A 16,167-nucleotide genomic window follows, 5' to 3' on the forward strand; every position below is an offset into this window, starting at 1 on the left:
CTAGAAACGTACCCCCAAGTAAATGTATTTACCCAACTAATTTAACATGTATTATTACACATTGTTAAAACTTTTTGATATACAACAGCTCAGCTCATGAGGGCTCCACCAAGATCTTCATAAATACCTACTTAAGAAGGAAGCTCTAAACTGCAATCTAGATTACTGGGTTGAAATATATAGAACAGTATTTGTTCATTTTGTTCTGTCTTCCTTGAAGATTCCTGTCCTTTTCTGCTTATTTTTGTTAGCTCTTGTTAAATGATGGCCGTGATATTGACAGGTTGTGGGGGTTTTTTCCTTCATATGCATCTGTTCAAAGATCAAATTTAGAATCTTATAAATAGCACTAAGCTCATCCCTGTTGAAGCAAGAGGATATTTTAGGTGTTCTCCAACATGTAAATTCAACAGGCTGGAGTTTTCATCAAATATCTTAAAAAGTAAGTAACCTTAACTCCAAATTCTTTTGGAAAATAAATTTATCTTTTCTGAACTCTGTTACACAGATTGTAGCATACCTGGTTAAGTAATTATTTCATTCCTTATAGTAACAGCAAAGAACAGGAAAGACTTACTAGAATTGAACTATTGGGGTAGAGGTACCAACTACAGTTTTTAAAAATATATTCCCTGTAAAATCTTTATTGAACAAATGCATAACTGGTCTGCAATTCCAAATAAAACCACAGTAAATAGCTTAGTACAAATAATTTCTATTAATTCATATTTACAATGTAAAAATTATTTCCCTTATAAATTTGGAAATCCTGCGTGATTGGTCAGCAGTTAAGAAAATAATATAAGAATAACTTCTGCTTTGAATGCTCTAGGTAAATGAAGGAATTGGGTCCCCACAGATTAGTCTGATTATGGGATACATTTTAGAAACTTTAATACACAGCATTTCAAGGTCCATGATGAAATACTAATTTTTTATAACTTTTGCCTTTTACAAAGAGATTTGCAAAGATCTTTTCCATAAGCAGTGTATGCTTGATAAATATAGAGATACCTATGAGAGTAACCGCGAGAGTAAAAGCGTATTTTTGCCAATGGCATTTGGAAAAGGAGGCAAAAGTGAAGAAAACAGGAAATGTTAGGGGAGATTAATATCTTACATGAAAATCTAAGTAAATTCGATATGGTCATGGTTATCAGACAGGTTATATAACTTCTCTGTATTTTTTAAGAGTTTAACTACATAAATGCTAGCCAAATGGTGAAACACATGCGTACATCTATGCATTTACAGGCAAATCCAGCTCAGACCATTCCCTACATCACTGAAGGACGTTAGCTGGGAGGAGAGAGGGCTGAGGGGGAATCTCATCAATGCATACAACCCCCTGATGGGAGGGAGTAAAGATGATGAAGCCAGGCTTTTCAAAACCCGATTGGACATGGCCCTGAGCAGCCTGCTGCCGGTGAGGCTGCTTTGGTCAGGGGCTTGGACCAGGGAATCCCCAGAGGCGTCCTCCAGGTTCTCCAGCCTCAACCCATGGGTGGTTGGGGGACTCCCTGAACCAATGCACTGCTCCGAGCAGGTGTAATGGCTTTGCTGCTGCTCAGCATAGAGGTAACGCTCAGGCAAAACAAGGTCGGTCCTTAAACTTGTGGGTACTCTTATTCAAGGCATGGAATTAGTTGTCTTGGTAGACCTGGCAATTTTGAAGCTGTTTATAGTCAGCCATGGTAATAACATAAGAAGCACCTAGACCAATTCTAAGTCTTAATACAATTACGTTTGCAATCTGAAACACTTTATAACGCCAAAAGGTACACGATGTTTTACAGAACCAATGTGCTTCATTTCTTATGTAGCTTACATATGACCCAGACAACCGGTCCTGCCTACACACAAGATACATGAAATGGGCCCAGTGTGTGCACAATTCAAATCGTTACAAAACCAGGAACGACCCCATCCTAGGTTAGTCACAATGTAGAAGGGAAAGCAGACGAGTTGTGCCTTTTTTAATCTAATCAGTCTGTACCTACAGAGCAGGACTATGGGTCAGCAAGAATGAAAGACGTGTGTCTTCATTCCTGCTTTTTTTTCTTTACTCTCCACTCAATCATTCAGTATGCTCTCCTCTTCAAAGTCATGTGGCTAACCAGTGAGCATATTTATCTGGTACTCCTAATATGCCAGCTACAGGGTTCTTAAACAGAAATCACAAAATCTATCAATATATTTGTATTTTTCCAGTGGTTTATGATGGTCATGTTTAATATTGCTAAGCACAAATAGCTGAAATTAGTAATTGGTTTGAAGCCCAAAATACTTTTTAAAAAAATTAATTTCTAAGAATTTACACATGGCCACAATTTTCTTTTAAAATAGGAAAATGAACCATTTAAAACAATAGTTTACTTGATATATATCTTCCAGAATTACTTAAGTTATTTTTGGTAACACTAACAAGACAGGAAGTCTTGTATACCATTTGCAAATTAATATACAGTCATTAATGATAACAGAAGATTAATTTATCTTGTTACAACAAATGAAAGTAAAGAGTCCATTTTTGTCACTTCCAAATCATCCTGAGTTTATACACAAAGTTTCTCTTGACTTTGTGTCTTTAAGGTTTATTGTTTTCATTTCAGTGTAGGACAGTTCAAAGCAGATATTGACTTGTTCCAAAGGCTATCTTATCAATACTTACAATCTTTTTTCCAACCAGAATGTCAAATTTTGAGGAGTTTCACTTCGACTTTTACCAGTCCAATTATACCATAGATGACCAGGAAGAAGGTTACAACAGTTACGGGTCTAATGAAAACCTCTGTGGAAGCAGAAAGTAAGTATCCATAAAAGAAAAGGAAAAAAAAAAAAAAAAAAGAGAGAGAGAAAAAAGGCGATATATCTCAAAGTTCAAATGAAATTAATGTCAAAAACCAGCATGCAATTGCCAAAAAAGGATTGCATAAGCAGCACAGTGGAAGTTTTAGTGGAGAAATACAAGTCATAGCAGTAGAAACACAGGATGAATCTTATTTTTTCATGTTTTTCTTGTATTTTTTTTAAACCTATTGGTGACTTTGGGCCATGGAAGAGGGACATTGAGGGAAAGAAGTTCTGAGAGTTTCCCCTTAAGGAGATTTCTACAGGACTGTGTGGTAGGAGGCTGGGTGTTGCTGCAGCTTCCCTGCTTAGCAGCTGATGGATCTGGCTGGCTTTGGGTCTTGCAGAGGGGGATGAATGGCAGGAGACCAGCTCAAGCCAACAGTGTCCTCCCAGCCATGCATTTGGGCCTCCTGGCAAAAAAACCTGAGCCCCACAAAGGTATTTAGTCCCTCCTGCCCATGGAGCCAGTGCTCCACAATGTCTGCGCCACCCTGCTGGAAAATTTCAGGAAATAAAGAATGGCTTTAGTTAAAGCACTGAAATAGGAATCAAAGGATGAGAGACTGGCCCTAGCTCTCCCTAGGAGCTCCTGGGCTCTTCTGTGTTATATCCTTACTATTTCTGCATTGTTTGGGGTTTTCTTTCATTTTTACTATCAGCCTTTTTGGATGTCACTGGCTGTTACATACGTATTGGTTTCAGTGAAATGAGAGTTCAGGCTTGGTTTATGCCTTCTGGTCATACAGAAAAAAAATCATATATAATCATAATTAGGGAGTCACAGAAAATAGAGCTGAAAAGAGCTTTAAGAGATCATCTAGACTTTTCCCAAAGCAGAATTACTTATAATTAAACCTTTCTATATGAAGGATTGGGTTCTGTGCTACTCTTATACGTACAGATGTTACAGGTTATTTACCTAATTGGAGTGACTGAGCTATATGTTATTAATGTGGATTTGGGGACAGTTATTGCTACAAATTCTTTAGTCTCTTTCTCAGATTTGAGAAAAAAAAAAAAATCTAAATATATGGGTCTTTCATTAGCCATACGGACATGTCTGAGGAACGTCACCAGGCTGCTTGGTTGAAAAGTCAGGAGTGCCCTCACAGCTCCTAAATTCCCTTTTCCCTCGCCCCCAGCCTGGGGCCGTGGGCTGTGCCATGAGCTGGACAGGCACAGAAGTGGGTGCGATGGACTGCAACGTGCTGGCACACGGGCAAGGAGCCCTGCCTGGTTTCAGGGGGGGTGGCAGCGAAGGGGAGCAAAGCCGTGGTCAGCAGCTCGCCATTCACTACACATGGAGGTCACCGCGCCCAGAAAATTTTCCAAATTCCTCACATTGAAAATAGTTGAAAATTGAAACCAAGGCACACAGGCAAGCAGCTTTAAGCTGTTGTGAAGTTGCTCGTTGCAGTTACTTGTTTCGCTGTGATTTGCTTCTTGTCCTAGGAGCCAAACAGGAGAGCAACCTCCAGCCGGTGCTTTTGCCCCATCAGAAATGTATCTGTCCTCTCCAAGTTACACAGGTCAGATTTTGCAGCCAACGTACAGTCCCGACACTCTCTCTCACCTTAGTTACGCTGATGGATTTGATGAGGAACCTCCTTTGCTGGAAGGTAAAAGTAAAACCACGGACGATGCGCGTGGACCCTGGGGGTGCCGGTACTTCTCTTTGCCAGTGAGTGGCAGTCACTGGAGAAACTGCAGCAGAGCTGCCAAGCCTGTCTGTGCGAGCTTCAACCAACAGCCCCTGGCCCCCAAACCTACATTTTCTTATTTGAATTCACCATGGATTTGTTCAGCCTTATGGCATGTATAGCATATACTTTACTACCACTAGATGACAGCATAACAATAAGTTTTGCCAAATTTTTTTCCCCACTCTGTGTTTATCCTCCATACATATTGGAACATCTATAATTAATAAATACTGATAATAATCCCTTTTGCATATCTAGTAATGAATTTAATGGTTTGAAGATGCTAAATAACTTGTTTCAGTGGGAAATTGAGAAAGCTGCTTTCAGCTTCAATTAGTTGATCATTTAACTACACGAACAATATCATTCTTTATGATGATCGAAACATCCTAATGCTAGTGGCTAATTTTTTATTTTACAAAATATTTGTGCTACATTAAAAAAAATCAAAGAATTTGCTTGTGATTATTTCAGTATAATATGAAAAGAGCATATTCAGCCTGCTTTTGCATACTGGAAGGCAAGTGGATTTGTTACTACTCAAAAGATACTCCTACTGCCTTAAAAATAGCAAGAACACTCTCTTTGATGTAGATAACTGCTAGATCTTTACCTCTCAGACCTCCAAGCATTTAACTCCACAGGCAGCCCACCCTCCGAAAGAGGATGTTGAAATACAACCGCCTCTGATCCGCAGTGCTTCAGAGATGTTCCTATCTGCATACCACATAAATCTAACCAAAGCCACGCATTTTAATACAGACTAACTTTATTTAGATAATATTCTGGCCTAGCTCGAGATGATGGATCGTAGAATAAAGACTTGGCTTTCCAAACAGATCTAACACATTGTCAGTCTCAGTAATTCTGGCATCCGGTTCTGAACCTCCCTTGTTGGAGCATCTCAGGGAAGCTGATTACTCCTGCAAGCTGAAGTGTTTCTGCAGAAGTTGCAGGAGAAATCTTTGCCCCTGTGAAGTTAATGGCAGAATTCCCATCAACTTTAATGGGGAAGAATTTTGTTCTGTTTCTAGGGGTCCTCAGTAATTAGTTTTTAAATGCAAAAAAAGCTTATAAAGCACTGCACAAAGTATTATTAACTTGCCTTGAAGGAAAGAATGTCATTTTTAAGTGCCTCTGGCAGTTCAGGCTTAAGGCACTTCTCTTGTCAGATTTGCCAGAATTAAGGCATATATCTCTGTCCTCGGTGTTGTAGAGTATCTTGAAGTCTGCAGTTACTGTTAATTAGCATATTTTTCAACATCTAAGTTAGTGTGACATTAGATATATGTGTTTTAAATACAAGAAAAACAAATATTAACTCAGAAATGCTGAGGGCAAAAATGCCTAAAATTGGATTTAATAAATTAATATTCTAATATAGAATCAGAGCTGACTCAAATATACTGGGTATATAGCAGGGACAGCATGCTCCTACTACAGAAAATGCCATCCTACAATATTATCTTCATTAAAACGATTAATTTGTTTGCTTGGTTTGAGTTTTGTGGTAGCGAATGGGTTTCTGTAATAGTGTTGTTTTCTTGTGAGCAATTAACAATCCTGGAATTTCTCATTGCAGAACTTGGGATCAATTTTGAGCATATATGGCAAAAAACATTAACAGTTCTAAATCCAATGAAGCCTGCAGATGGCAGCATTATGAATGAGACGGACCTCACTGGACCTATGGTTTTCTGTTTAGCCCTCGGAGCAACACTGCTGCTGGTAGGATGTGGCAGATATCTTACGAGATTTCTTTTCTAACAAGTTAATGCCTAGGTGATAATGCACATGAAGTTGCAGAAGATGTAGCACTGGCATAAAATGAGTCATTCGCTGCCGTTTGTTCTGAGATTATTAATTAAAAAGTCTCCTTTCTTTGAAAGTACCTATAGAAAGTTTAAATGTAATATAGATGTAATACAGGTGAAGTGATGTATTACTTCCACTGGAAATAACAGACCATATAATTTTTTGGGGGTGGGATTTAATACGAACAAAGGCCAGATCTGTGCAGTGTATATCCTGGGGAGGCTCTGAACACCCAAAGCGTGGCAGTGGCACAAGGTAAGGACCTAGCAAGGAGGTTTCAAAGGAGGGAGTAAAAAGGCATAGAAGACCAGCTACTGTCTTGAAATTATCTTCTCTCAATGTTACTTTGGGGAGTGCAAAGATAACAAAAAAATTATGTAACTAAAATAATTTGAAAAAGGAAGTGGAAACAGCCTTTTCCCTCTTGCCTCAAATTTGCAATACCTTCCTATAAACTGTGCTAGTGCTTTCTTAGTTTATATTCTTTTTCAACATCATCTGCTAAACAAAATATGGTAGCCTATGTTTAACCTCTTTCCTCATTATGAATATGGCTTTCTGCAGGAGGAAAGTAGAACAGGGGTTGTACACTACTCCTAAATTCATCTATTTATCACTGACAACAGGGGCTCTCTGATGCTGCTGAAGTACAGCTCTGATTGTCGGCAGCAATTTATCAGAGAGGGATAAGGTGGGACCAGTCTGGGAAGGGCTTTACTGCTCTAGCAACTGAGGTGAGAGAAACGGGGCTCTAATTCTCCATTTCCTCTGTGATAAATAGTGCTGAATCAGAAGAGTCTTGCAAGTTCTTACTCAATTTGTAATGTCAGTGCAGTACCTTGCATGTGCAAACTGCAATATAAATGGCAAGTGTTATTATTATTTATGTCCCTATAAAAATAAAAATCCTTTAAAAGGGTGGAAGCAGCAGGAGGAAAGGGAATAAAAGGAAAAAAAAAAAAAGTGGGAAGCTAGAGAAGACAGGCTATTTTCCACCTGGAGAAATAAAGATATGAGGCAAATAAAAGGAGAAAGTGTTGAATTGATTATAATCAGGAAAATGGAAGGAAAGCTAAAAGAAGGAATGAAAAAATGTTTGCTGTTGATTTTGCTCCCTGGATAGCCAACAATTATAATGAATGTTAAAGTACTAAAGTACTTTAATTACTATATTTATTCTAGGATATTAAGCGTTTTAAGTATCATTAGAAAAACAACTATTTTCAATGCTCCAGTTTTAGGTCAGCAGAAGTCCTCCGATACAATCTAGAGTTTTTGTGCCACACCTTCACAGCAATAAGTCTATGGGATTTCCATGGGCTATCTTACAAATTCAGGCTGCTCATTTCATCTCAGATGCATTTGAATACTAAAGTGGCTCTTCAGCTGTGTAAGCTATGATATCCTTCTGTACTTGAATAATTCTCTTATAATAGCACCAGGAACATACATCATTTGGTTGAGAGCTTGTTTCCAAAAATAATTTGTAAATTTTATTTATTTTCAGCTTTTTAACTACGGAAAAATATGCAAAGATATTCTTCAAATGGTAGCAGGTCTTTCAGAACACAGAGAAAAAGAGGAAAGGATTGTTAGCCTGGTGGCAGGACTTGATCTTCCTCATACTGGCGTAAAACAGGGCAGTTCCATTGCAGACAGAGAAACAACGGCAACGTGAAAGTTAGCAGAAGCCCGAGTCTCATCTGCTTTGCATTTTACATAGTCATTGGTATGAAATCAGACTTCCCCATCCACTTAAACTAAGGATAGTAGTACCCACTCTAGGCGGATGCAAACAAGCACACAAAGTCTGACTTTCTTCTAACCTTGTTCCTTCCGCAGGACAAATTTAGCTCTTTCCATTCATCAAAGCCTGCCAGACTAATCAAGCCTGATTCTGGTTTTGCTTACATCACTGTGAATTGGGAATATTCCCACGTGTATGAGTCAGTATATTTACATATGTTAGGAAAGACTAGAATTGGAACCAACATGTTCAGCTGCTTTTTTTTTTTTTCCCTCTCATTCCCCTGCACCACAAATCAAACATTTCACCAAGTGGAGATTTCAGTTAGCTGTTAGTACTAGTGCTCCCTTCAAGTCCATCTCAGTAATTCTTAATTACTAAATTACTAAATAGTGCAGTGTGGAATAATTAAATACACTAAACCAAATAGTCTAAAATATTAGCTTGTAGTTGTTGCTTCTGTTTGAGCTTTTCTTAGTTTGTTGGTAGTAAATGAGTCCCCAAACCATTGCGGATGTTAAACTCACTACAAATCTTTAATGACAAATTTGTAATTGATAATAATTCCAAAGAAGGGCAACGAAACTGGTCAAGGGTCTGGAGCACAAGTCTTATGAGGAGCAGCTGAGGGAACTGGGGTTGTTCAGGCTGGAGAAACGGAGGCTGAGGGGAGACCTTATCCCTCTCTACAACTACCTGAGAGGAGGTTGTAGCTGGGTGGGTGTCAGTCTCTTCTCCCAAGTAACAGACGATACGACAAGAGGAAATGACCTCAAGTTGCACCGTGGGAGGCTTAGATTGGATATTAAGAAAAATTTCTTCATCAAAAGAGTTATCAATCACTGGAGCAGGCTGCCCAGGGAAGTGGTTGAGTCACCATTCCTGGAGGTATTTAAAAGACGTATAGACGTGGTGCTTAGGAACATGGTTTAATGGTGGACTTGGCAGTGTTAGGTTAATGGTTGGACTCGATGATCTTAAAGGTCCTTTCCAACCAAAATGATTCCATGATTCTATCATAATCTGAGCTGCTATTGCTCTCTCACAGTACCTCTAGCCATCATTCATTTTGTTTGATGAAGCAATTTTTCCTGGTTATTTTATACCAGTAGTATGCAAATACCAGCAAAGGACTGTACCTAAATAGGAAGATCTCTTACACTGTTAGTTCAGGAATAGATTAGATTATTCCTTTCTGGTCGAATGGAGCAGCGGGGAAAAGGCCAATACTTGGGACAGTGTGAGGATATAGGCAACCTGTCTGCACCTGACCTGACCTGACCTTGAGGACTGGAACCAGAGGAGAGCTCAGCAGCGAGCCAGGTCACCCTGAAAACAGGATAACGGTGCTGATGTAGAGACAGGTCTTATTAACTGAGGCTGCCTTTCACATAAGCGTGCACTGCTCTCCAACTAGAGCTGGTGAGCTGTCACCAACCTGCAACATTAGGACTTTTGGGTTGTGTCGTCACTAGGTTAGGCTCTCTCCACTGTATTGCTTTGTATCTGTTCAGTTCAAATACTGCTGGCATCCAGTGATCAGTTTCCACTGATAGAATGGATACAGGAAGAATGGATACAGGCAGAGAAGGGCAGTCCTCAAAGTTGGTTTCCCTCAGATGTTATTAAAATGTATGGATAAGTAAAGTGGGAGGTCTTCTCAGTCCTTCTTAACCATCATGGAAGAGATACTTTTACGTATTGCAAACCATGAAAAAAGCTTCAATAATGTTTCCACCTTATCCATCACAAGAAAATCTGCCCATAAGCTACAAAATTATTAGGAAACTGAGACCCTCTCAGTTTTGATTCTCATGTGGTTTATCATATGCAATATATAATATGTGCAATATATAGATATACGTGTGTGTATGCACAAACACACCTGTGTTTTAAGTATGTATATATGTATTGTTATGTCTTAGGCAGGTGATGCATTATGACCCTGCAGAAGTTTATTCCATGATCCTGAGTTAAGGGTTGAGTCCCAGGTTTGAGCTTTCTTCTTTACAAATGCATGTCATCTTTAGGATACAAAATTCCAACACAAAACAAACAAAGCCATCTTCATCCCAATTGCTGTGTATTTCTGATGTACAGATCTGAAAATGACAGCATTGCATAGCCAGCTTTCAGTATTTCATTTGTTGGAAGCTTGAGGAGAGAGAAAAAATATTTAACAGTCTTTCGTCAGTGTTCAATTTTGGGAGTGAACAAAGCCATCGTGCCTGGAGATGATCCTTCAAAATGATGGCAGAAGATGAAGAAATCAGTGGTGCTCTGGCCACTGTTGCCTGTTGTACTAGCTTTGCGTATAAATTAGAAAACATCAGGCTCCAGACTGTCAGGCTGGTACCTTTCACAGGCACTAAATTCACACAAAGGAATAAAACTTGGAGGAAAAAAAAACACCTGGGGAAATTTTCATTCGTTGGTACAAAAAAGAACACAAGTTGACAGTTGCTACTAAGGTTTACATTGAAATGAACATATATTGATCTAACCACAGAGATGTGTCTTTCTCATGGTAGTCAAGGGCAAGAATGGACACATTCACTCTGAACACCAGCATACTTTCAGTAAAGATTTACTAGTTTTTTGCAGGTCTGCTTAAAGCTGGAGGTTTGTATGTGAAGCATATTAAGTAAGTGGGGTAATCATTTTACTTAGGACACTTTCCCACAGCCCCATGTACACCTACTGGAAAGACTTTTCCTGACACTAAAATGTGCTTTCCATAATTTCTTCTCAGTTTGTTACTGGTTAGACCTTCCCAAGAATCCCCAACCAATTCCTGTCCTGTTCAGAGCCCAATTACAATAAGACTAAGAATCAGCCTTATAACTTTAAATTAGCAACAAGCACATTCTCACAATTGTACCTTGGAAATTTTTGATGCAAAAATCACCCAGAAGTATCAGCTGTGATTTACAATTGAACTGTTGTAGGCGAAGTGAAGAGCAAGTGACAACAAGAAAAAGGAACAAACTTAGTGCTTGCCTTCTGTCTTCTCCCACCACTTTGTGATCACTTGCTCACTTCTGACACTTCATCCTTACTCATATATATTCCAGGCAGGAAAAGTTCATTTTGGCTATGTGTATGGCATGAGTGCCATTGGGTGCCTTGCTATGCATGCCCTGCTGAACCTGATGAGCGTCGCAGGAGTCTCCCATGGCTGCGTTGCAAGTGTCTTGGGCTATTGCCTGCTGCCCATGGTGATCTTGTCCTCTTCTGCAGTCGTCTTCTCACTACAGTAAGTACCAGTCTATGGCAACAGGAATCATATGGAGAACAGTAAGTTGGAAGGCTGGTGTTATACAAAACATTTTGTAAATGGTTATGATGTAGTGAATTTTGGCTTCTGAAACTGAAGGAAAATACCAATTTTTTTTTTGTGTGGGTAGGTGAAAATGCGCACATGGAAAAGACGAGGGGTAATGGGTACAAGTTACTCCTGGGGAGATTCCGATTGGACACAAGAGGAAAATTTTTCACAATGAGAACAATCGGCCATTGGAATAATCTCCCCAGGGAAGTGGTGGATTCCCCAACACTGGACACTTTTAAGAGGCTGCTGGATGGGGTGCTGGGCCATCTTGTCTAGGCAGTGCTTTTGTCTAGATGGAGCTTTTGCCAAGAAAGTTTGGCCCAGATGATCCTTGAGATCCCTTCCAACCTGTTATTCTATGATTCTGTGATTCTGTGAAAACTGAACTGTGTTTGAGAGGGGTGATAAATATTCTTTTAAAAATGAGTCCTTAATTCCACTGTTTCCTACTTGGACTAAGAGTGGCTTTGTATTTTGCAGCAGCCCCAAATGTGCATTTTGTTTTGCAGAGCCAACAGTGGCCAAAATCAGGTATCAATTTCAAAAGCAACTTCCAGACTTTGGTTTTATATAGATGGTTCTCCTGTTCTTTTTTTTTGTTCATAGATCAGGCTCCCATCCTTATACTTCGTTTCCTTCTGTAGACCGACTTCTGTGTGACAGAATGAAATAATCAGTCAGCCCTTAATGATTTGGAGCATTAGAACGAGTGTTTAAGATGTAGTAGAGTCATATACTCTGAGGTATAGTTGTGGTGTAATTGCAAACCTGAAAATAACTTTGAAAACTTTGAAAAAACAAATGTGTGGTGGCATATGTATCTGTGGATGTGTGTGGGGGGGTGTTCAGTAATATGCCTATGAATAGGAAATTTGTATGCAAGCCTCTCCTTCCTCCTCATTCTTTAAGCCTTTTGAGACACAGACTGTTTACCTCCCTGTTCGCATACAGCAAAGTACAAGGAAGCTCCAGGTCTTGCCTGAAGGCCTCGAGCAATACTTTTATCTGGTTTTAACACATTATTAATAATGGTTCTCTCCCTTAGTATTTGTTGTTCACTCACATTTTTAACTCTCCAATCTGTAACGTATGGGACTTGGCAACTGATGAATAAAAAAGTGCCTCTGTTTGTTTTCTTTGGAATAGCAGCAATTTTATGTGTGAATTTATTATTTTCTAAGGAAATGATATAGTGGGATCAAGATTTTGGCACAATCCTTGTCGTGTGTTTCTGTGGAGCTATGATGCGTTAACAGGACCATATTCCATATATTGAAGTGTTTCTGAGCTGTCCTTGGTGAGATGAACAGTAGTGACACGGAAGAAGCCGTTCATTCTCTGTTCTCCTACACTTCCCATATTTTCTGGATTAACCTGTTTAATAATCCACTCTAATAAAAGGTGCAGATACATAATCGTAGGACAGATGGGGCTAACTCCAAACCAGCTGTTACAACTGCGCAGGGTACTGTTGTCCGTACAAAGAATCCCCAAGCACGCACCGCACATTGTAAAATGCTGAGAATTTACAGAAAACACATCTTTCAAAGATCTGTAAATGCTACACTGTGATAGCCTTTACAAAATTAAACCATTCTTTCTGAACTTAATTGATAATGTTAAGTGCTTGTCTACAGGATTCTGTCCTTTCTCATTCACTATAAGAAATTGCTTGAACATAGCAAGTACCAAGGTTAACTGTTACGAACAAGCTATTAAAATTAAGTGGCAACTTTTAACTCCAACATATGTTTCATTATTTTTAATTTTAAAACTTATTTTAAATGGCAAAGGAAAGACAGCAATACATGCATTATTTTTTTTCTAACGTTGGTAAAAATGTTATTTCTGTCCATTTCAAATCATCAGGAACTAACTTCAATGCTTGTGTTCACAGAAAATATACATAAGATAATGCACACATCTATTGCAAAGTTAAGATACTAATCCAACAGTTTTCAATTTTCATGATTAGCTATTTCACTGTAATTGAAATACCAGCAGATGCAAAGGACCCCTTTGGTGACCGTGTCTGCAGGTTGTGAGAGAGAGGGCAGTGGAAAGGGTCCACTCATGCCTGTCACCCCCAGCTCAACCTCATGCCAGTACACCCCCAGTCCTTTTGGTCACTGTGAACGTGACATCTGCCTTTTGCCCCTCTCCCATGCTTCAGGACTTGGCCCTCAGGGACATGGCAGACACAAGCTCTCTGCTAGAACCAAACCTTTTGGCAGTAACGTGCTGTTAGATCAAAGACTGAATTTATAAGTGCACAGACTTCTCTTGGCCCCAATATGATTTTATGTCACCTTTCCATCTTGCCCACTGCCAGTCCTGGGACAAACCAAGAGAGCTCATTGGACTTCAGCGCAAGGTAGAACAGCCACAGCTCTAAATTGTACAACCTTGTGATAGTCCCCTAAAGAGTCATTATACTAGCTGAAAATTGTCATCGCACAGTATGTTCTTGTTACATCCCATCCCTCTGCCACCATGGATACCTGCTCAAAGAGCCACCCCTACCAGGTCCGAATTTCTGGCTGTTTAAGTGAGCATCTTAGCATCTTCACTTGGAGAAGAGGCCAGGAACTGGGTTCGCAGAGCCCAGTGTAATTTCCCTGAATGCCACTGTATAGATTGAAAGGAACATTTAAACGGAGCATATTAAATCACAGGGTCTTTAATGTTTTATTTTTAACAGATTGAAGTTGCAATGAGGTGCTGAGTCACCTTAAAATTGATTTTCTCCTTCATCCCCCAAAGTCCCAAGAGCTGACAACACCAAGTAGCTTATTGGCCTGGAGACTGGATTGCCAAGAAATGAACTATTTTATGTGATATGATTGCATTAAGTAAACTAAGTCAGTTAAATAAGGAGGGCTTTACTCATCATGGTTTAATTGCAGTAATAATATTTGTGGTGATTTTTTTCTGATAAATGGACCTAAGTAAGTATAGGTCGTCTGTTTCTCACGTCTGGTTCTGTTTTGCTGGTACTTTGGAGGAGTGGGGCACCAGGAAGCCCTTCAGCTAGTGGCAGAGGTTCATTCATTCTCAAAGTCCTTGAGACTGACACAGCGAAAGTGTGTAATGCAGCCGATCTCATTAGGTACTTCAGCAGCGTATTGCACGCATGATCTCATGCATTTTACAGAAGCAGGCTGCAAATACAGAGTGCAAATAAAGCATATGTGAAACATTATTTATTGGCAAGATTTTGTTCCTACAGGATTTAATAGTGAGCTCTCTATAATCTGCAGGAATATTTCAGCGGGCTTTTGACCACAGTCCCATAATCACCAGTTCTCTGGGCCACCCTGCACCTGAGAGGTGGCAGGACGTAACTTCAGAAGGGCCCGGCTGTCCCCGACGGGCAGTGTGGGAAGGCACCGTCCTTTCTGTCTGCAGAGAAGGATGCAAAATATTTTTCTCAGTGGTTCTTTTCCCATCCCTTACTTTCTACTCAGCGTGCATCCTTTTTTAAAAGACCAGATGAGCTTTCTGCTGGGAGGCAGTCCACACCTTTCTGCCCGCTCAGCTGAGGTGTGATTCTCTAAGAGCCTCCTTGCCTCTCCTCGCAGTCCGAGGCACACTTCAGACCTGTGCCATGTGTTACAAAAGTGCAACCCCTCCAGGTCATCAGGCTGCCTGATGGAAGAGTAGGTCTGTAGTGTCATCTGAGATCTTAACAACTCCTACAGGGTGATTTTGGCTGCAATAAGATCTTTGCTAACTTTAAAATTAAACTTAAACTGCTGCATCTGCTGGAACCCCAGAATATTTATTTGGAAATGTGCTTGTCTTTTTAGCAGTACTACTGAGGAAGCTGCGGCTTTTATCCATGCTGAAGAATTTACCTTTTTTTTTTTTTTTTTTTTCCCCTGTTACTATTTTAATTTGTTTCTCAGGCTTGACTTTCATTATGTCAGTCAGTCCTTGGTTCTTCCAGCAACTGTTACCTTATCAATAACAAGTTGCCAGACATGAACTTGAGTTGGATAAGATTTGATGCTACATTTACTAACAAGTGGACTCTGTCTTGTTTCTTTTGTTTTTCTCCTAGGGGGATCCTGGGAACTTTGTTAGCTCTGTTTATTATTGGATGGTGCAGCTTGTCAGCCTCCAAAATTTTTACCTCTGCATTGGCTATGGAAGGACAGCAGCTTCTTGTCGCATACCCGTGTGCTTTACTCTATGGACTTTTTGCACTTCTAACGGTTTTCTGAGATGTATTTTCCGGTAGCCTAATTAGAGTCTGTGGTTCTTGGAGGGGCAAGGGGTTATTTACCTATTTTTAGATTGCCTAGAGTCGCATTACGTTCCATTAACAAAATTAGATTATGTGACTTGCCTTTTATTTGCCTAATGGCTGATAATGAAATAAAAAAAATCAAGGTAACAGGTAGATGACTGCAGTGATGGTGTTTTGAAAGTCTTACAGCTTAAATAAAAACATTTGTATTGAGACGGTAGTAAAAGTGAAAAAATATGAAATAAATGATAATTTAAAAAATATTTTCTGAGTGGTTAATATATAATAAAAATACTAGAGAGTAACTGGAAAGCAATAATGTAAATATTTAATAGACCTGGTAAATCAAGTGGAAATACAAATTTATTTGTTTCAAAAAACCACCAGCTTACCATCTTATGATTACTAATTAATATCCAGAGTTTATGTGTGTGGGTGTGGGGGTTTTTTTTAACAGAAAAGTGAG

The 16,167-nt window shown here is 39.5% G+C and overlaps 1 protein-coding gene across 2 annotated transcripts; it reads left to right on the forward strand.

Moving 5' to 3' along the window:
• Positions 1–366: 366 nt before the first annotated feature.
• YIPF7 (Yip1 domain family member 7) lies at positions 367–15,962 on the forward strand. Of its 2 annotated transcripts, none has more exons than XM_010312178.2 (6): positions 367–442; positions 2,690–2,806; positions 4,306–4,472; positions 6,139–6,284; positions 11,193–11,374; positions 15,513–15,962. In XM_010312178.2, the coding sequence occupies exons 2-6, from the start codon at positions 2,691–2,693 to the stop codon at positions 15,673–15,675; spliced, it is 774 nt and encodes a 257-aa protein (XP_010310480.2). In that variant the 5' UTR covers positions 367–442; position 2,690; the 3' UTR covers positions 15,676–15,962. The 2 variants fall into 2 exon arrangements, with proteins under 2 accessions (XP_010310480.2, XP_075606851.1); XM_075750736.1 differs by having other exon boundaries at positions 376–442; positions 4,309–4,472; positions 15,513–15,944.
• The last annotated feature ends 205 nt before the right edge of the window (positions 15,963–16,167 follow it).

This window comes from Balearica regulorum, chromosome 4, assembly GCF_011004875.1.
Source record: "Balearica regulorum gibbericeps isolate bBalReg1 chromosome 4, bBalReg1.pri, whole genome shotgun sequence".
NCBI classification, from domain to species: Eukaryota; Metazoa; Chordata; class Aves; order Gruiformes; family Gruidae; genus Balearica; species Balearica regulorum.

Bases quoted from the DNA above. Each gene is read 5' to 3' on its own strand.
- YIPF7 (XM_010312178.2), top strand. From the start codon at position 2,691: ATGTCAAATTTTGAGGAGTTTCACTTCGACTTTTACCAGTCCAATTAT. The intron at 4,473-6,138 runs GTAAAAGTAAAA...TTCTCATTGCAG, and splicing joins GGAACCTCCTTTGCTGGAAG to AACTTGGGATCAATTTTGAG. The intron at 6,285-11,192 runs GTAGGATGTGGC...TATATATTCCAG, and splicing joins TCGGAGCAACACTGCTGCTG to GCAGGAAAAGTTCATTTTGG.